General features: G+C 39.5%; 2 protein-coding genes across 2 annotated transcripts in view; one reads left to right on the top strand and one right to left on the bottom strand.

The window, feature by feature from the left end:
• Positions 1 to 21748, top strand: part of LOC116429678 (Centrosomal protein 135kDa) — a 29991-nt gene that overhangs the window by 1572 nt on the left and 6671 nt on the right. The window contains exons 4-14 of the mRNA XM_076371734.1: positions 81 to 273; positions 333 to 499; positions 587 to 782; positions 864 to 1055; positions 1119 to 1234; positions 1317 to 1418; positions 1507 to 1743; positions 1803 to 1898; positions 1975 to 2204; positions 2405 to 2615; positions 2694 to 2809. Of these exons, the coding sequence (XP_076227849.1) occupies positions 81 to 273; positions 333 to 499; positions 587 to 782; positions 864 to 1055; positions 1119 to 1234; positions 1317 to 1418; positions 1507 to 1743; positions 1803 to 1898; positions 1975 to 2204; positions 2405 to 2615; positions 2694 to 2809 (1856 nt within the window). The remainder of the gene's footprint in view (positions 1 to 80; positions 274 to 332; positions 500 to 586; positions 783 to 863; positions 1056 to 1118; positions 1235 to 1316; positions 1419 to 1506; positions 1744 to 1802; positions 1899 to 1974; positions 2205 to 2404; positions 2616 to 2693; positions 2810 to 21748) is intronic.
• Positions 2474 to 12843, bottom strand: LOC116429680 (uncharacterized). Its single transcript, XM_031982885.2, has 5 exons — positions 12599 to 12843; positions 4812 to 4980; positions 4474 to 4667; positions 3970 to 4301; positions 2474 to 3888 (listed from the first exon to the last, which is right to left on the bottom strand). Exons 1-5 carry the CDS (start codon positions 12610 to 12612, stop codon positions 3185 to 3187), a joined length of 1413 nt encoding a protein of 470 aa, XP_031838745.2. The 5' UTR covers positions 12613 to 12843; the 3' UTR covers positions 2474 to 3184.

The raw sequence follows: 21748 nt of genomic DNA on the forward strand, positions 1-21748 counted from the left end.
TTATATATGTATATACATACTTTTATATTCTTATAATAAAAAGTTTTCATCATATGTATGTTATGCAATTATGTTTGCAGTTAACTGCTAAAGAAAAAGAAATCATACGACTGAAAAAGTTGTTGGAAGGTGGTAGACCATATTCTGCAGTTTCAAAAGATTGTCCTTGTAAAAAAGTAGAAAATAGTTTTATGCAGTCCACTGATAATGTAGATCTTCACGAGTTAGAAATTCTTCAACAAGAAAAGTTTGAGTTAGAACAACAATTAAAAGGTAAAAAGGAAATTATTATAGAGCAGAGTGTACTATTGACATGTATTTATTATTTATAGAAGCTTTAAATAAACAGCACGATGCCATGACTCAAGCACTTAAGCTTGCTGATCGAAATGAAGAATTGGAAAAGGAATTAAGGGATATAGATCATATAGCTTTAGCTGTGGAGGCTGACTGTAATTCTGTAGTTAAAGAAAATAATGAAAGGGTTTCTAAGCTTCAAGTAATTTCGCGATATTTGTAAAATTAGATTATTACTGAAATTGTACTGAAGTATTATCAATTTTTCATTTAATTTATTTTCACTTAGCAAAAGTTAGAAGATGTAATGACTCAAGTGCACAATTTAGAAGGAGAACTGACAGTGGAGCATAGAGAAGTGCAAGAATTGAGAGCAGATCTTGAAGCTTGTAGATTAGAGAAACGTAATATTCAACGCAATTTGGAATCCGCGTTAGACGAGAAAAAACATATGATAGATAGAATAAATGAGCTAACAGTGATTGGTATGAGATTTTTATTTACACTTTATAATTAACAAGTCAATATTATTGCATTTCATGAATACTTTATAAATAATTTTATAGAAAAGAATTTAAACGATGAGATAGAAAGATTAGCCAGAGAAAATGAGAAACAACGACAAGATATCATTCAGTTACAGTATAGCAATAAACTATTAAAGGAACAAATGCATATAAAAGAAATGTTACAAGCTGATGATGGAGGTGGTTCGAAAGAGGCGAAAGAGAAAGGAACGAAGAATGATTTCAATAGAGGTAAGACATTGAATAAATCATGAATTTTAGAATAATGTAAAAATATTTTATTTTTTGTGATAGGTCAGAATGGAATAGACATTCAAGATATATATAGGAGAGATGTTTATAATATAAATCGTGCTGAATATGAAAATATACGTAAACAATTGGATGAGAAAGAATCTCGATTAAGTAATGTATGTATTTTAACATGAGCTATTTTCTGTATATACTTATTAGATGTAAAATACTTCAAATGTTATCTGAAAATTTCTATAGTTGGAACAAGGGGTTGAAAAGTTGAAAAGGGAAAGAGACTTTTACAAGAATGAATACAATAATATGAAAGAGTATCATAACAGAACAATTGAAAAAGATCATGTAAGACATATGATTGTAATTGTTAATTGTATTTCTTGACACTTTTAAATATCTTTTATAAATATACATTTATTTAAAAAAAAAATAGGATGACCTGTGGTCACGAATTCGAGAATTAAAATGTCAGTTAAGTGAGAAGGAAAGTGCGCTGGATGAATTGCAACGGGAAAAAAATGAACTGTTTCGGGAAAAAACGAATTTAGAAACACGATTACAAAGTTATAAAACTGAGCATAAACACCCTCATCGACCATGCAATATCTGCAAGCGTGGTACTTCATGCAATTGTTCTCCTCCTACTTTCAAAGATACCAACAAAGCGAAGGTAAAATTGTGTAAATATTTTCATGTAGCTAGATTTTATCTATTTTATCATTTCTGTAGAGTATTATTGAACGTTTGGAACACGAACGGGATATGGCCCGAGGAGATATTGAACGACTAATAGAAGAACGTGATGCATTGCGTGAAAGACTCAAGGTAAATAGATTCTTTCCATAACAAATTAAGATATAACTTTTATACATTATATATTAAGCATTATTTTTGTAATTAGTTGGCAGCAGAAGCACATACATCTGAACAACGTCGATTGCGAGAGAATTTGACTGAGGTAGAAACTCGTTTGAAACAAATAGAGAAAGAACGACAAGAGCTTCTGTTAACACAAGGAGCACGGAGAGCAACAATAAATGGATTAGAAGACCAATTAGAAGACGTACGAGAAGAGTTAAAGCGAACTAAGCAAGAATTAGCCAGTCAGCGTACTCAGTATTTTCAACTTAGGTATTTTTTTATATCTTATAACACCTAATAATATCAATTAATGTTTATAAATCTATTATTTACTTATGAGGAGAGTAAATAATTACGTTGGTTAGTATATGCTATAATTGCAATATGTAATTTAATTTATATGCATCATATATATATATGTGTTGAATTCACTGTGTTGTGAAGTAACATAAACTAATACACGCTTACAGAGCACTACAAGATCAGACTGATCAGGCACTGGGTGACACTCAGAATCAATTAACACAATCAAAGTCGGAATTGAATAAGGCATTGGATCGCAATAGAACAATGGAGCGGCAGCAACAGCAGCTTGAAGATCAGGTGAAGGATTTACAACAAGAAATTAACAATTTAAAAATAAATATGACACACTTAGATCACGAAAAGGATCAGTTGTTGGTGAGTAAATTAAAATTTAACTAATATAGTAATACTTACAGTGAATCTAAAATCAGAAAATCCAATAATTTTTGGCAGATGGTATTGGACGAGAAAACGGAAAGAATAGCTGCCTTAGAGAGGGAAATGATGTTGAAAGATCAGCAGGTACTAGGAAGCGATCAACAGATCCGAGAATTACAGCATAAAAACGAGTAAGTACTTTTTATCCGTTTGTTAAAAATAAATTTCTTACGGTTCAGAATGTGAGTATAAATTACATATATTTACAAAATCATTCTTCTATACTAAATAGAATTTCATAATATCTGTGGCTCGAGTACGCTTAAATATTTAAATTATTTGAATTGTAATTGAAAAGGAAGTAATTAGTATAGCAGAACTTGAAATGTCTGAATTCAGATCTATATTAAAATAAATAGGAATATTCTTATGACGCTTACACGAGAATATTAAAAGTTTTTTACGCGGAGTATTTGTACATTGCTATTTACATGTTTCGCAAGCAGATGCGCAGTTTGGATTTTATATCACCGGCCCACGTGCGAGCGCATACAGTCTTCTTTCACTTAGAAATTAACTGACTTCACTTTATCATTGAGAAACTTTGCTAAACTGACTGCAGGTGGTTGACAGCCACCCGGGGAAAGGAGATTGTTACTTTCTAGTTCAGACACTTCTGAATTCTCTGTAATCCTTTTGTAACCGGGTCTACATTCGCATCTAGCTCTGGGTTGGGGCTCTTCATTCTTCCACAAAGTTGGTTTTGGCATCCTTCTCGCGACCAACCATTCTCCTGCCGTGCACGGACCCTGTGTGTACAACTTGTAACAAGTTTTATTCATTATCACCATCCCTGGTGTAGATTCGCAGCTATTAGTGTTGTCTTCTGAACACTTTTCAGAGTCTCTGAGTGCATTAGTGCACCCACATACTCCGTTGTAACTAATTCCATCGATGGACGGACGCGCATTGTAATCGTACAAAACGATTTGCCCACTTGGGCACGGACCTTTTGTTCCCACTTTATAACACGTTTTCTCTTCATGAAAATACAGTCGTCCTCGTTTACAGGGCACTTGCACACAAGTTGTCGAATTTATTAACATCTGACCATATTCGCAAGGTCCTCTTGTATAAAGTCTATAGCAGAATCCATCCTCATAGAGCACGTGATCTGGTTTACACACACATTGAGCTTGAACAGTTTCTTCATCGTTCATTGGACTTGTTATAACAAAGTGATGTCCTTTTAGACACGGACCGATACCACCTATCAATATATTCATAAATTATTTAAGCCTCGAATCAGATAAGCAGAATGAATTTTCACTATAGTTTGTTAGCATCTTACCTAACTGGTAGCACATTCCAGTTGATTTATGATAATGAGGTAGTTCATGGTTGCAGCCACATATACCGCCTGGCAAAAATAATTCTCCAGGTTCAGTGCATGGACCTTTAGTGTAATGCTCGTGGCAGCCTCCTATGCTTCCTGGCCAATGATATCTTCCAAGTTCACCCGTCGCTGAACAGGAACACACTGTTAGTCCATCTTCATCCGTAGTGAGTAATTCACCTTTTGGGCATGGTCCTCTGGTGAATTTTGGGTAACACTTGTTGTCCCTAGGCCAATACACTTCTCCTCTTTCTGGACATGGTTCTGGATCACGGCAGACTCCCCATCTTTATTAAAAGTAGCAAATTATTTCTTAATGATTCTTTGAAACATGTTTAGGTCTTAAATCTCCCTAAAGTCCTTTTATTTGTTTAAAATACGAAATCCGTCTCTTTCAAGCATCTTTGTATGCAGCAAATGCATACAAACTTTGATTAGAGACATTGAGTGCTATATTACCTAGATTTTCCAGTAGTCTCTGGCACTGGCGCAAAGAACTGTCCCTTTGGACAGGACGCTCGTGTGTAAATTGAATGACAGAGCGCATCTCTAGGAGACTGTGCAGTCCCAGGAGGGCATCTGCACTCTGCTACAGTTCCACCTCCACCCGCAGCTGGTCCCAACTCCATTGTCTCTGGACATGGTGGTCCAATCTACATTGAAAGAAATTCATTAGGAGTTACGGAGTTCATTGGAACCGTGAGAAAACGTTGAAGAGAAAAGAATTGAAGTTTCTTCTAAATTGGATCTATTAAGAGAGCACGATTGGCCTTTAGAAAGAGAAATGCAGCACATGCCTGGAATATTTTGTAACACTTTCCATCCGGCGGCCAAAATAACAATTGCCAGCCACGTGGTTGGGCGGCGCAAGGATTGCTCGAGGGATCTGCCCATGGCGGAGGCATGATCGCCGATTGAACGTTGATCGATGCGAACCAAACAGACAGCAGCAGACTCCCCAAAGCTCTGAAAAACATTTCCATTATTTAATTAGCTGAAGCTTACGGTTGAACAGCAACTGATAATTTACAGGCATAAGCAGATTTTGAGCTTGGCATTCTTCGATAAAATTTTATGATGTACCGAGTACAAAGGAAGAAATGTTTTATGGGAAGCCCGATGTGTTTAGATAATTTGATCAAACGTAAGTACAGGAAAGCGACAATCGCGATAGAGAATATTCTAACACGTGTACACGCTCGTCAAGACCGAGGGAGCGGCAGGGAAGAGCAAGATAGAAACGAAATGACCATACTTTCACTGTTTCACTATGGCAATGGCATTGTCCCTGGTAGCAGGGCCCGGGATGACGACACGCATGTAAAATAAGAATACCATCCCGCGCGACCGCTTCACGACTTGCAAACTGAAAGCAAAAACACTTTCCTCCTTTCTTCTCTCTTCGTTCGGCCCGGTCATTCTAAATCATCGGCGATGTAAAAGCGACGTTGTACAATTTAATGGATCAAGAAGAGATATCACATCTTCCGAGTGCGTTTCTTCTGTGCACCGTCTCTGAACGCTTATACAGTTCTTTTTCTTCGTTTATTTCAGATAAAGGTTCATTTCATTCCACGACACGAAGATGAAAGTATCCGAACGAAAATGAAATCCTCCGTGCACAGAATCTAGAGCATCCTTAGAAGACTTTTCTGTCGGAAACTTTTTACAAAATCGTAATTGAAGTTTCAATATTTCATCTGACAAGTCTAAAAAAAATTTATGGAAGTTTGATCATCGTTTCTTTCGGTAATTTTCGGTAATCATCTAGGATTAACCCCTTCAGATCCGGCGCACATGATAATGTACAATGTTTCACTATTTCAATATCTGACAAAATATTAAAATTATACCGGGCAATCATATGAGTTGCTTATTTTGAAAGTGACTTAAGTCCATCTGAAAAATTTGCTTTCAAATAAACAAACAGTACAGAATTGTAAGCATTATAACCAGTGACATAATTGGTTTTTTTGAAAAATGGACTTAAACCACTCTCAAAATCAACAGCTCATATATACCCCTTTGCTTTGAGTCTATTTCTATGAGAAATGTAGTACACTACCGCTATATTTTATTCGAAGTAATGTTACTGATGGTGCATTAAATAACGGCCAATTGTTGTTAGATGTGCGAACTAAATTTTCTACAAACATCAGGTCTGAGGGGGTTAAAGCTGTGTACAGCGGTCAACGACGTTTGCCAAGGAGACTGCACATGTCCCCACTTCCACAGTCAAGGAAGCGATTACAGGATGCAAGGAACCTTGGCATCTAAATTCGACCAACAGCTGGCCCGACAAACTTTCTTCCAGGACTTTCCACTTGCAGTGGTGAAACGAGTTCCATGGGTGTCCTTGGTGTCGTTTTATTAATTACATTTTCTCGTTAGTTGCTCCAGTTACGGGCAGACCTGCTCCGCGGTTCGGGTGGTCTATGCCCGGCCAACGGGTCCGTTTAAATGTCCATTAGCAATAGCATCGATCGATTTGTTTTTCTTCATCTCGCTTCCCCTAATGCGAAACAAACTATCCCGCGCGGTTTCGCTTCGAACGAGATGATTGCCGAGAGGTCGCGTGTCGTCGGAGGATTACCGCGAATTGCGGAACGTCGCGCTTCCCTTTCCGCTTCTAATTATCGCGTACTCAGACTGGTGCGACCGGTTCATGCGAATCAAAAGTGAGAGTGATCGCGATAAACTCGGAGAAAGAGGATAATATAATAATTCAATTAAAAATACAAATTGAAATTAAAACATTAGAAACTGAAACTAAAATTACAGAATTTTTTTGAAAATTCAAAAATTTCAATCTAGAATTAGAAACTAGTAATAATATTTAGTTTATCATCGCGTGTCTATATTCATCGTCGCTCTTCCGAGAACATTCTGTAAACGCTTTCATGAGTTATGTATTATTCTGTTCAAAAGGTGGAAGAAATGATTCGAAAATGGTATTGTAATCTTTTCCTGATAGATTGAGTAAGAAGTATTGAATAATTCATTGGAAAATCTCATTGAATACGTAATGTAGATCGGCGGTTACGATAAGGCGATTTGATTCACGACCGCCGTCGATAATAAGGGAGCTGCTCGCACGTGATTACAACAGGGACTCGTTTCCCGGGTAATTGCTTTATTGTGGCTACGAGAAGTAAAAGTAGACCTTTGTTCGGACCTGGAATTCATAGGAGCTTACGATCCTCGTTATCGTCTTCCTTAACGTGGGTGCCGTCTTAACGCTTAATCGACCCGCTTTTTCAAAGCGAATTATTTTTTCTTTATTTGGAGATTCCTCTAATTGGGATATAGTGATTTATATGTAAACAATATTTCATCGGCCTTGACACTAAAGTTAGCAGCTCAAAATGACCTACACCTGGTTTCTTCTTTTACAATCATTGAAAAGATACCAGCGTTTCTCAAAGGAATTACTAAATGACCTGATTTGCTAATGTACGAACAAAACTATAAATCCGTGGAAATCTCAATAAACAGTAATATCCCCAGAAGTTAATCAAGACGAAGCATTGATGTTCATTAATATGTTGCCGGCTGGTTAAGTGGTAATTGATCGGTCGTTGCGCAGTCATTTAATTATTGGTCGCTCGGTCAGTTGGGATAGCAATTGAGTTAACACTTTTACGTTTTAATCCCGTACTATATGATTCTCTTCCTCATCAAGGTCACGAAAGTTACTTCATTTTGTACGAATTCCCAGTGAAGAAGTAATTATACAATCATCGTAGGAGTGAATTTGGTGCAAGGGTTACAACTTCGCAATTTTGTTCATCGGTCCACTATTTTTGAAACGTTTAGCCGTAAACAATTGATTGATTGAATTCGTGGTCATGACGACAGGGTTTGCCATGATGATGGCAGTATCCGGTGCAAAATTCTTCGTGTGCGTACAATGCGGTCCCCGTATGAATGACGAGCGTACAGAAATCATTGGCGTGAATTTTTCTGACGAGAATCATGGATCCCGTGAACGTTTGCTCGCATTGCTGTTCACGTCATAGCGACGATAGACGATACAGGTACGATCCTTTTTCTTGAAGTAATTAATTTTGAAGGAATTCATTAATTATTTGCATAGAAGGATCGACTCACAAGGAATAAGGATTATACGAGTGTACAAGAGTATAGATTGTGGCAAACTACGGAGTTATACGAAGATTTTGGTAGAGGTTCTAGGTTACTTGTCAGTTGAATTGAAAAATTGAACAATTAAAAACGGTCGGATCGGTGATGAATTTGAATACGTTGAAATTTACAGGTTCTTTTTATGAATTAGCTATTTTACTGTATTTTAATATTTTCCTGTGAAACAACGTGTCAACCCTTTGCAGTCGAAAGTTCTTCACTCGAAATTCAGTAGAAGTATTCAAGATTCTTCGATATTTTGTTATGTGCGCAATATTTTTGGAAATTAATCAAGAAACCACACGTAAATTAAGGAACAAAGTTAGTTTATTTCAATATTTCGCACATTAATGCATTAAGTGAAGCTTGATATTAAATATCAAAATTCTGTTATTTAACTGCATCAAATTCTATAGTCACCTCTCAAGTGCAAGGGGTTAAACCTTCGCGGACGAAAATTTGTTGAACTTCTAAAAGTCGTCCCACGGAAATCTGGAATTATGCATCGAGATATTAAATATTATAAAACAATGAGCCACATTTCGAACCCCGTTATTTGAATAATTGAATTATTCAGTTGCAGCTTTCTATTTCGTAGATATCAGAGTTTGAAGTCGCCATTATTACGGCATTCGACCGCAAACAGTTCATTCAAATTTGGAATTCTAGTGTAACACTAGATTCACGGAACCTGTCAATTTGACGAATTTCAATTTTTATAAATATTATTTGGTCAAGGTTTACAGCAATTTTGATCAACATCCTAATCAACTATTGTGGAAGCTGTAATTCCCGAGATCTTCATGAATGAACCCCCTATTGTTCCAGGAACAATAGAATAAAGTGTTCTACAAATGTCCGCAAATCTAGCTAAAGTTTAATTAATGTTTCGGATTATATTCGTCAAGGTGCGAAACGAGTTGCTGGGTGTCTGTCTTCGAGTTAATTCGAGTGTTGCGTCCTCGACGATCCTCTCCTCCCCCGGCGTGAACTACTTTCCATGATGCGTTCACCATTTCACGTTTAGACTCCCTCTCTCAGTTTTTACGAGCGAAAATGTTGCGCAACGCGGGCCGCGTAATACGCGATAAAAATCGTCGGCGTTATGTCATTAGCGGAGCCTCTTTATTGTGGAGCACAGGCGTTTTTTCTTCAAATAGTTCGAACTCGCTGTTTTCGAATTCGAACTGAACCAACCCCCTGCGGCGTTCCTCGGTTCGCCAGTACGCTTGAAACGTTTTCTATCAAATTCAACGATATTCTTGAACAAAATTGGAATGCAATTAAACAGTGAAACATTGAACAAATGAGACATTCATTCGCTAAAGTGATTAACCCCGGAAAATGAAAAGTAGACAAATTTGTTGGAGTCGAAGGAACCAATTAAATAGTTTGCCACCAACATTTGAAAACATTTGAACAATTTCACTCGCAAATGACTCGGATCTAATGAGATTTTCGTAAATCCGTTTATCAATCTGTAACTACTAGATAGCGTATCTTGATATTTTCATTTCACCTTCACGTTTCTTAATTCTTAAAAACTTCATTAGGAGAATAGAATTTCGATAACAAAAGACATTCCCTAGTAATTATAAGAAACACTGCACCTTGAATATTTTATATATCTTCTCGTACCGTGTGCATTTTGTGCTAATTAGGTGCGATCTAATCTAACTATCAATGTCCTTCCGACGTTGAAGCAAGAGCAAAGTTTTAATAAACCAGTTTCAATAGCGTAATCCAATCAATTTCGATCGTCCATTGCCACAGATCATCGGTGAACACCGGATGCTCTATTAGACTCGTTTCAAATGGAAGACGTTGCGCAACGAGACTCGGCGACCGAACGAAACAACGAATAATGAAATCGATCTTCAATCACGACCAAGGATCCGTCGTTAAAGATCACGTCGTGGCATTTGCATCGGTGAAACTGGCAACCTTTTCGAGTCCTGTAGCCATTGTAATTGTGCAATCGACATTTCTGCTTATAAACGAAAGGAGTACTCTCTGTTGACGCCGATGATTCGAAACGTCCAGTGTATTATTCCGAGAAAGCGGCGCTCGAATTCCTTCAGGGGCTTTTTACGATGCATTCGGACGCTTTAATCGCGTCGTTACATTTCCTTTTCGTCGATGCGTTACTCTCGATTCGATATTCCCCGCATAGATCCGTTTTCGATATGTCTTCCATTAAAACAAATTGCTTGCCATTAAACGGGGCGATCGGCTAACGCGTCTGACCATCGCTCGTCGATTCCACTTACTCGAATTGCACTTGCGAGAGGATTAGTCGCATTCTCTGCAACTTGCACGTTTCCAATACATTATTACAATTACTCGTAATTCCATATTTTAAGGAGAATTTTCTGAAATATCAGTTTCAATCATTCTGAGACCATCCGGAATCTTATGTCAACGCTGGAAATACCAAACCAGTCAAATTGTCTCATGAATCACATTGTCTCATTATCACTTTTTCGTAAGTGTCGTTTATAGTCTTAAAATCCTCGTGGCTGTAGGTGCAAATGAAGGCAATGGCTGTCCTACGTTCTTAGTGTTATATATAAGAAAATATAATATATTATTCTGAAAGTATGAAACCTTGATCGATCTCCCCAGGAATCAACTGATTAACAAAAACAATTGCTTCTGTCGTCCATCGCCGATTTCACAGTGAGCGTCAACGTGTTAACAAATACAAATATCCCTCTGTTATCGACTATCAAAGCCAAACATTGTTCTCCACTCACGAACTATACAGACTTCATTCTCTGCTGGAAAATCACTAACACTGACCCGATTCTCGCGAGTTTAATTACGAAGAACATCACGGGACAAAGTGTCGAATTCATTCATTCGCCCATGCGTACAACAAATTCTCAAAATCTTTGTGAACAGGCCATTGAAAGTTTCAAATTTAACACTAGAACTACTAAAGAGTCAAATTGACTTTTCCACATTTTTCTATGGAAACTCCAACAGTGCTACTATTGAGATTACTGTTCATTTACAATTCAGTTTGCCTATTTCCGAATCAATTTCTGCAGTACTTTCTCAGAAAATTGTCTATTCCCTTTTTAGTAATTGTTAAAGAAGCAACCAGGAATGGGTCGTTCTGACTTTTCTGGTAGTTCTAGTGTTAAAGTTCAATTTTCGAGCCATTTCGAATTTCCTAGGCTTCGCAGTGTTTGTATAGCAACAGACGGTTCGAGTCTTCGAGTTTAACCCCTTTGACTATAACATCTGAGACTTGTGAAGATTTTAAATGGAGTTTAACAAACTTAAATATTACTGGATGCTTGTGAATTCAAATTAAATATTATTCCTTTGCAAATATAATACTTTATAGTAAACATAGACATAGAACATACCTAGAATTTCCTCTTTTTCTCAATGAATTATCAATGACAGAGTACTGCCAATTGTTCAATTGTTTAATTCAACGGACAAGTAACCTAGAACCTCTACCAAGATCTATTAAACTTCGTAGTTTGCCATTTGCTAAACGTTGTATCGATCATGGCTGAGAGACAAATCATAGGGCAAGAGGTTAAAGACGTTGAAGACTATAGCTTTCGAAGCTCGAGGCTCAGAGCCAGGTGTTGGAAACAGTTATATCAGTTTCGGTTCTCCGTATCTTTCGGAACCGATACATATCTAACAGTTTCGAACAGCTATTTCCAGTACCATTTCAATCCCTACTCAGTGCTCATTTTATTAAGTAATATTCGCAATACCATTAACCACCAGAAAAAGTTCGTGCGGGTTCCAGAATCAAAATTCCAACCCAGAAAACGTTCTTGTGAAGCCATTGTATTTCATTTAATGCACTTAATACAAATCTCATTCGTTAACTCTTTGAATGCTGAAACACTCCCAGCAGAAACGTTCCGCGTGGACGGAGTATTTATTACTCACCTGAAGATCAACGAACCACGTTAATTTATACAATCAATTCAGTCGCAATTCAATTCTAATTGTAATCCCTCAGTCTCACCAAATCGAATGACGCTAAGAAACCCGTGTATGAATCCATATACTCATAATCATCACCACTACACGTGAGATATAAAACGATCGAGAAACGCATATAATCCACAATGACTTTCGCTGGACGTATATACGCGTCCATAGCACTCAAAGGGTTAAACCAGTGAAACGACTGCGATCGGACCTCTTAACGCGTTCCCTTAATATTTCCTTCGGTCCAATAGATCTTCCAAACAAGATATTAGAAAAATGAAACTGAGTCATTCAGTTCCCAAACATAATGTCGTTTATAATTTCTACTAACAATATCATTAATTTCATTTTCATTATGTAAAATATAGGACTACGAGCGTCAAAAATATATGACACCGGTAGCGAACGTGTCAACTCATCGCCAACAAGAAAGCCGCACGAACTTTTTCCGGCACCGAATACGTGAACTTACGGATTAGCTTCCATGGTGACAGTCTCGTCGATGGGAGCGAAAGTGGGCGGGTTCACGGGTTATCACATCACAGATAGAACACTGAAACGGGGCTGAAGTTCACCGCGTCTTTTTACATTGAGCGTCGCTCGACATCACGTGTATCTGCGTCGCGGGGCACGCGAATCGTTGGAACGGTGCTTTCGTCTCGGGAACCGTGCTCGCACTGAACCGAGCGTGTGCCAGCGGCTCGACGGCGTCTCTCCGTTACCTAACCGCCCCGTGACAAGAACCGAATCTCTCTGCTCACCTTCCCGTTCCTTCCTCTTTTCGGCGGTTCGCCGGCTGCCGGGAAAACCGGGAGGGAGAGACGGATCCGCGTCGTTTCCACGGGTTTCTTCGATTATGTAAAATTTCGCTGTTGGATAATCCAACGATTATGCGAGCGAAGATCGCTGGAACACGGTGATCGACGACCTGTTGAGAAATCGCTGGGTTTAGGAGAGTGGTCCGTGTAGGTGTCGTTTTAACCCTTGGCACTCCGGATGGTTTTGCAATCTATCGGCGACTTCGATTTTTATAATACCCCTAGCGAACATTAATGATGTTATAACGTTCCTTAGATCTTTTGTTTTCCTTAGTACAACAGTGTGTGGACAATCGAAGAATCTTATCCAGTTAACTGTGAAATTTAGTTGGAAGAACCTCTGGTTCTGCGCGCAATGAAATCGAAAAATGGAGCGTGTACTCTTTGAACGCAGTACGAATGCACGTAGAGTATATTTCAATGAAAGATCAAAGCGAGACAAAGAAGAATTACATGTTTGTGTGCAAAATAAAGAATTCATCTCTGAAAGAATTAGTATCATGTCGAGTAGTACGATGACGTGTATACTCGCCAAACACAGTTAACCGGTTAAGTTAGCTTTGTTTTGCTTGTGAAATTGATCACTGAAGAATCCTTTGTGTTATTAAGTTACGTTCGAGCGGAAGTTTCATTGATAAACTATATTTATGATATAGACTATGAACGTTTCGTGTTCCCTTCTACGTTTCTTAGGTTCGCATGAAAGTATGTTAGAAGTTCGGTACTTCTATATCGATACACGTTTCAGAAGTGAATAATTCATGCGCAGCGAAATCGTAACGCTGAAGTTTGAATATAACTACGGACATTTTGTCGTTCGTAAAGGGTTGACGCTGATTTCCCAGGTCTGGAACACAGAAATGCGATCGGACACGATTGGGCCAAGGAAATGCGCGCTCCTCGAGAAATATAGTACGGGTGACCTCGGCGAACGCCGCGTAAAATCGACACGGCTGTTCGATCTGCGGAATCTTCGTCGTTTCACACGATCGCAGAAAACTGCCTGAAAACGGTACCCATCGGCCGCGCATCCGCCTCGGTGTCCCTCTAACGCCTCTCGGATCCGCAATAGCGGATCGAGAAATGGGAAAGAGCAGGGCGAGCGTCGCGCGTGGGCTTTCGTAACGGCCGATACACAATGGAGTATGAAATCACGAGCGAATATGTTTCCCAATAGCATTGGAACCCGCTCGATCTAGCGAGCCATTGTCTCAGGGAACTCCCGCGCAACAGGATGGCAGCGTCTCGAAAAATTGCAACGCGAGCTCGTGCCACGTGAAACTGAAATGAGAGGTCGGGGAAAGAGACGAGACGAATGATCGTGAAAGCTCGAGTGCAACAGAATCAGTTGTGATAATAATTGCGATAACAATAGTTGGAATAATAGTAGTTGCAATGACAATGGTTGCAAAATAAAAAGTTCAATGGCAATAAGTACAATAGGAATAATTACGATAGTAATAGTTACGATTACAATAATTTCAATGGCAATAATTACAATAACAATAATTAGGAAATTGCAATGGCAATACTTGCAGTAACAATAATTAGGAAATTGCAATGGAAATGCTTGCAATAACAATAGTTATAATAACAATAATTACAATAGCAATGATTACAGTAACAATAATTAGAAAAATGGAATTATGGTAGATAAAAAGCACTGCAGACTGGGTGTTTCATATATTTTTCCGTATTGTGTGCATTCTATGCGATGTTGTACTTTCAGATTTCCTGTAAATGCATAAAAGTCTCCAGTCTAGTGATTGACTTTTCCGTGAAGTACCTTTTAACTTTCTTCATCTCATTCGAGCAGGAGTATTGCGTTACACGGATTTTCCTGATTTTCTACATGCGTCAAAGCGGAAACGTGTCGTAGGAATGTAAGGTTGCAGAGGGATTGCTCATAGTTCACGCAATTGTCTAGCGTATCCGCTTCGCTCGTGACCGATGATTGAACGATTTCGTGAACTCCCTTGAAAATTCCCGGTTACGAAAGATTTTGCGCGCCGATCACTTTCGTCGGCAATGGTCCGACCTCCGAAAGGCCGCTGCGATCACGACCAGCTGCTGGGCACGCAGCATTGGACTCGAGTTGCATAATTTGAAAAGAATCCAGACAAGATTAGAATCTCTCAACCGTGAATCTCTAGCAACAATCGTGCCTGACACCTATAGAACCTTCGAAATTCCGTAAAGCATTGAGATTCCAGAATCTCATGAAATTCTATAATTCTTCTTCACCTTTTCTAGAGACAGATATAATCACTTAGCTCTATCAAAATTCGAACTTGCTCTATTACATCACCCACTTGACACGCAAGTTTCAAAAGAAATATTTCAAACTTACCCTCTTCGAATCAACGCTCGTTCACCTTTAAAAGTTGCAAGCAAGCCCAAATCATTAAACTTGAAAACAGCTAAATGCACGTTACCAACTATCCCCAAACTTACAATACGCAAACGAAGCATTCGAATTGTTTCTATATTTTCCAACGCGAATCTTATACAATCGGATTCTATATTACAATCCTCGGTTTAACAACCAGGACCAAAGGTTACAGCTCGATGCAGCTTGCAGGAGCTTCGTCTTACGTCATATGACGTTCCAAAGGTCCCGCTAGATGACAAGAGCTTCATGGAAAAACGAACGTAACATTACGTGGTGCCGTTTCCCCGAGATGCGGAGATAACGAGCGCGGTCGCGTGAGATCGGGCGCTCGCGCAACGGTGCCGAAAAGATGGCGGCTCCGCCGGAATCCGGAGCAATAGCGGTCCAGGTATCGCTGCGCATCGCGTATTCTCTAGGAATACGGAGACAGCGGAGAGATTACAACGGTTCTCGCACGCTGATGGCAGTGCCGAGTGCTCTGACTCTCGCGGCTGGCAGGAAGGTTTCGGGGAACCGTGCAATGCCCTTTGCCTGTAACGGTAAAAGGTGAACGGCACCTGGAAAAGGGCGGCCGTTTTGACATCGGGGGACGTAGATAGAATTCTGGACGATCGGTATAGGTTCTCTCGCTGTCTTTCACTCGTGGTCTCCCTTCCTCCTTCACTCGATACTTCAACTCCAGGGCGATGCACTCTTCCGCCTGCTCGACGATTTTCAGCTGTTACACAGGACGGGTCATCCGATGCTAACATCCCCGCCTGGCTAGGGTCCTCGTTCATCTATGCGCTCGAAGTTTCATTAACCCTCCGTAGGCCCATGTAACTTTGAAGTCACGTATCAGTACATTGGAATCTCGTCGATTTATTCCATTTTGCACTCAAAGTGGTGAGTAAAATTAAGTAATCAGTTAATTTAAACTTTCATACGCTCAGGCGTGAAAGTTTCGCGTCATTGTAGCTTGAAAGTTACAAAATATACTCGTTTGATGAAATTATTGGAACTATTCAATACATTGTTAACTCGTATTCATATGTGGATACTTATTAATTTTGCACTGCATAGATTTTGTTATAATCGCGAACAAAAAGTCGGCCCACAGAGGGTTAACACTGGAACTACTGAACAGTATTTCGAATGGAATTGACTTCCTCGAATCTCTGCATGGAACTGCAAGAATGTTTCCAAGAAGTTTCCACTGGAAATACTCTGTATTTTCTAATGAGCTGCAGATGACATTTTCTGACGTTGACTTAACGAGAAATCACACGCACGTCGAGGAAGAAAGCTATTTTCTTTCAATATTTCACGTATTGATGCATTATACGAAGTTTAATATTAAACATCAAGCTTTACAATTTTGCTGTATTAATTGCTGATTGAAAGGAGCCTCTGGAGTGCAAAGAGTTAAAAAACATTGCTACATTTTGAAGAATTGCGAAGAAGAAAATCAGACATCGTTTTGACCCATGAGTTCCGGCGTTGAGCGAGTCAGAGCAAGTGAGCTGGTAACTGGCTTCTATTTTCGAATTCAAATGTTTGGTTCACCTATTTAAGATATCATTTAAAGGAACACCCTTCTATTCCTCTGAAATTCAAAGGTATTTGAACAAAATGAACGATCGCCATTAAACAGAAGAAGCCGAACGAACCGACGCTAACGAAAGGATGTCCAAAACGAAGGTTCTATGGTACCGAGCTCGTTTCTTCGAGATCAGTCATCGAAAGATGACTCAGTACTTTGATCTCCTCCCTCGAAGCACGAACTTGAACAGAATCACGTACGCTACCGCCGCGTCCTCGGGCTATCGAAACTCCTTTCCTTCGGGTTCACAGAAAATCGAGGATCTGCGTGAAGATTCGTCGTCTTCTGAACAACGCGCGACCCAAGGACGCCGATTTCTTTTTATCACCGGCCGAATGTCAACTTCTCCGAATTGAAATGACGCAGCGAAGCTTTCGTAAGTCTTGCGAAAGGAATCCGAGGTCCTCCGGCTGGTTGCAGCCGAGGATCTCGAACGGGAGCGACGGCGTTCGATTTCATGGACATTCCTCTGGATGAACGAGAACGAAAGTATGCCTCGTTGAATGGCCGGGGCCTAACGGGACGAGACGGGCGCGCGATCGACCTTCGTCGACGCATCGGAACCTTGAATTCGACTCGAGGCGGGCCTCCATCGAGCTCACGCCTCTTTGTTCCCCGCTCCTTTTTCTTGTCCGTCAACGCGTCCGCTGCCACGAAATACTTCAGTGTTTCGTGTGTCGCTTATACCTTTGTAGCGAAGATACGAGTGTGACCATTATTAACCCTTTGCACTCGGAAGCTCTCTCCTAGAAATATGCAACATTTTTCAGTGAGATATAAACGACATTCTTCGAAACTGACAAATGAGAAAACGTATATAAATCAAGAAACGAAGCTATTTTATTTCGATATTTTACATATCGATGCATTATACAGATCATAATGTTATATGTAAGATGATAGTTTCGCTATATGAAATCTAGTGGTGGCTGAGAGTCACCTTTCGAGCGCAAAGGGTTAACCATTTGCGCTCGGAAGATTCTGATAACACAAAGTGTGAAGTAAGGGACAAAGCTATTTTATTTGAGTATTTTTCATATTGCTGCATTGCGTGAAACTTAATATTAACACTAGGACTACCGAGCATTTAATACGATTAATATGCAATTCCTATAAAAGTTGTAACAATAGATTATTTTCAGTTTCTTCAGACACTCATTATAGTACTCTAGTGAAACTATTTATTTTCAAAATCAGTTCGAGTATTCAATGCTTCGAAGATATCAATAATTGCTAAACAAAAAGATCGAAACCAGTCATTTTGACTGGTACGGTAGTTCTAGTGTTAAATATTGTTATTTATGATAATGAGTTTTAATGTTAAATATCGAACTTTATGCATTTATATGAGTGGAAAGGGTTAATATCACAGGGTTCGTATTACACTACGTAATATATAATAATAGTTTAACATTAACCATACGGACACTTTAACGATTCGTTTGATTCAAAACAGAGACAGAAGGAAGTACGAAAATTGAGAAACCGATTAATCAGACAATACGGGTTTTAATATAATATTAAATGAACGAAGAAAAACGGAGAACTTTCGATCGAATTTTAAAACCGGTCATTCGACCGGTACGTTTAATGTTAATAAAAACAGTTGCAAAAGTATAATATTATATTTTTATTCAACGTCAATTTTCTTATCGCGATTGCTTTTAATTTGGAAGTAACGCTCACGACTCTCGTGATAGTCAACCACGCGTGAAATTGTCAGGATCGAAGGCCTTGGCGTGGTCCACGCCGCTCGAATGATTCCCGCCGGTCGAACCGTGAGATCGGCGCGCGGAAACGGCACGAATCATTTGGGCAACAACGTGCATATGTGCGCATCGATTTCGTGGATTCGCGCCGCGCGAACGGAATACGCGATCGATGCTGTCCGATCGGCACGCCTCCCTCGTACCGATTTGCACGTTGCGCAGTTGCATTGCTAAGCGGCGGTCGAAAGAGGATGCACCTAAATACCGAAGGAAATTCTTCGTCGCGGTTGCGGTGCTATCTGTTCATCAGTGGTGCAGTAAATCACTGGTTTATTCGATGATTTCTTGTGCGAACTTCGATGGGAAAGATTAATACCGGATAAGCCTGCTAACGGGAGAATTGCAGGATGAGTCAAAGTGACCTATTTTCGAGATCTTCACTTAGAATTAGTCGAAGGATTTGAACGGTTTTCTGAGAAATGAAGTGAACGATGAAATAAAGTATACGACGAGAGAAACGATGGAATAAAAAAATAAAATATTAGAAATCAGTCGAAATTGCAACGGACGCATTCTCAGAATTTGTCTAAGGGAATACGAGTTTACTAGAATTTCCATTATTATTACATGTACAAAGTTGCATAAGAAAATGATGAATAATCGATTTGTCCACTCGGTAGTTCTAGTAATAATAGTATAATATAAGAATGTATCTACTGAAGTTTCGATTATTATTACACACAAATTTGTATAAGAAAATTATAAATAGCCGGTATCTATTATAACATCCGGTTTAAATATCGGTCGTGGTAGGTAAGACAGACTACAAATTTTTCTCAGAAAAAAAAAACAATAAAAAAAGGTGTGAATATTGAAGAATGTTTTATACATATATTTTAGAAAAAATCGTGAAGTACAAAGGCGATTCAATTACGTTGTCTATAGGAAATTCTAATCGAAATTTTAAAAACAGCCATTCGACTGGTTGCGGTAGGAATAGTGTTAAAGGTAACATTTCAATGACTGCCAAATATTCTTGAATAAATAAACAGAGCGTCATGTTAAGCTGTAATTGAATGAACTAACGTAGACGCGAGCCTCAGAGTGAGAAACCAAGAGCACTTCGGACCGCAAAGGGCTAAAGGATCTAATCCCTGCAAAATTCGCGAGGGTAATCGCGGTGTTGCGCAAGAGGCCGGAACGGTTGCGCGTCTTTCCGACTTTCGTATTCCTTTAGAAAGTGCTCCCGGATATGCTCGTGTGTTCGCGCTCGCGTCTCCCGTTTTAATCGGATTCAATTATGATCATGACCCGGCGATTTTGCGACGTTTCCTTCGTCCCGATCAAATTTCCCTTCGCTATATCCGAGGATCGTCGGATTCCATCGTGTTACAATCCATGAATCATCCGGTCCTAACTCTTCGAAGTCGAACTCTTTGACGATAAAATTTTAACCCTTTGACTGCTGTGGGCTCATACATGCGTCCAACGAAAGCTATCGGTATGGACTATGACAATTATAAGTGTACGTGATTAACACTATTTCTACCGAGATGTTGACAGACACCTGTCGAATTTTCGACTTGGAACTATTTTCCAACCTCAGTCGTATATTCTGAACTGACCTTCGACTTTACCAATAACGATTGCAACATTCACTGCAGGAAATGTCCAAAGTTCAATCGGGGGAAAATTGTTAAACTGAGAAAAGAATTGCGTCTTTTGACACCTTCGGTAGAAATAGTGTTAACTACCCAGCAGTCAAGTTGATTTTCAAAATTTTTCTATAGAAACCCCAAGAGTGCTATCGAGACTTCGATCACTCGAAATTTAGTTTGCGTATTAGTAATAAAAAACTTTAGAAATTTCTTAATAATTGTGAAAGAACTTAGAAATGGGTCATTTTGTCCCATCTGGTAGATCTAGTGTTAATACGCGCGTTTCTTAGTATTATTCAATTTAGTGAAACGGAGGAATTACAATCGCAATTTAATTCAGAGGAGTAATAATACCTAGTTAGCATTGAAACGAATAATATCTATGTTAGTTAAATTCTATTTGAAATATTCGCCACGAGTCTAACACAATATTATAGGGCAAAGGGTTAAAAATTCTCATTCGACGTTAGTTATCTGACAAATCATAATTGTTATCAAGTAATTTGGAAGCTCCGGCGGTAGTCGTGTTAAGTAGCAAATTAAATTAGCAAACGAAGTACGCGCTAGGAGCATGATCCCGATCAACAGGATTATCACGCTGACAGAAAATACCAACGCAAAGAGGACCGTTGAAACGATGAAAATGGAAAAACGGAACAATAGAGGCGATAGCGCGACACACCGTTATGTCACGTGGCAGCCAGCGAGCTGGCCAGCTCGCGACCGATAAGTCGTTCGCTGGGAACGCGATTTCTTTCGGCGAAAGAGCCGATCCTTTCGATTACAACGGTTACTCGCGTTTCCGCGCGGCAAAAATCCTGCTGCCCAACCCAAAGCAAACCCCGGCAGCTTTCTATGACACTGCCGCGAGTTCCTCTCTCGCTCCTAATGTCGACGGGTTAACTTTCCTTCGGCCGAGCGCGAATTCCGCGGCGAAAGGGAAACACACCGGCGGACATCTGCGTCGGATAGAACGAGATCGACCGATTTCGCACGGCGACAGCGTTCACGGCAGCCGAGCGGAGACGGCGTTTCATCCGCGTGCGTGAAATGCCTCCGGATCTTCCGCGTTTCCGCGGTGTTATCCGGTGAACCTAGAGGAAGTTGATGAAACGATACGCCTCAAATTAACCCCTTGCCTTACAATAACGCGTGAGACTCGTGGTAAGGAATTTGAGTAGAATTTAACACGTTCCGTGCCAGACCGTTTTTCGAAGACTTTCCGTTCGGGCCGCGTGGGGCGTATACGCTCCACGCTTTACGATCGTATTGTTTTGTTTCTGGAGTATGCCTTACAATGATTAAAATAATGCAAAAATCATAACTATCAAGGAAAGGGTGTATAGTTTAAGATGCGTAACACAGCAAAGCAATGAATTAACTTTTTAAAAATTTATTCTATGTCTCATACGTTGATACCATGCGCAGAATGTAACATTGGATTTCAAATTTTACAATTCTTC

Source organism: Nomia melanderi, chromosome 10 (genome assembly GCF_051020985.1).
Source record: "Nomia melanderi isolate GNS246 chromosome 10, iyNomMela1, whole genome shotgun sequence".
NCBI classification, from domain to species: Eukaryota; Metazoa; Arthropoda; class Insecta; order Hymenoptera; family Halictidae; genus Nomia; species Nomia melanderi.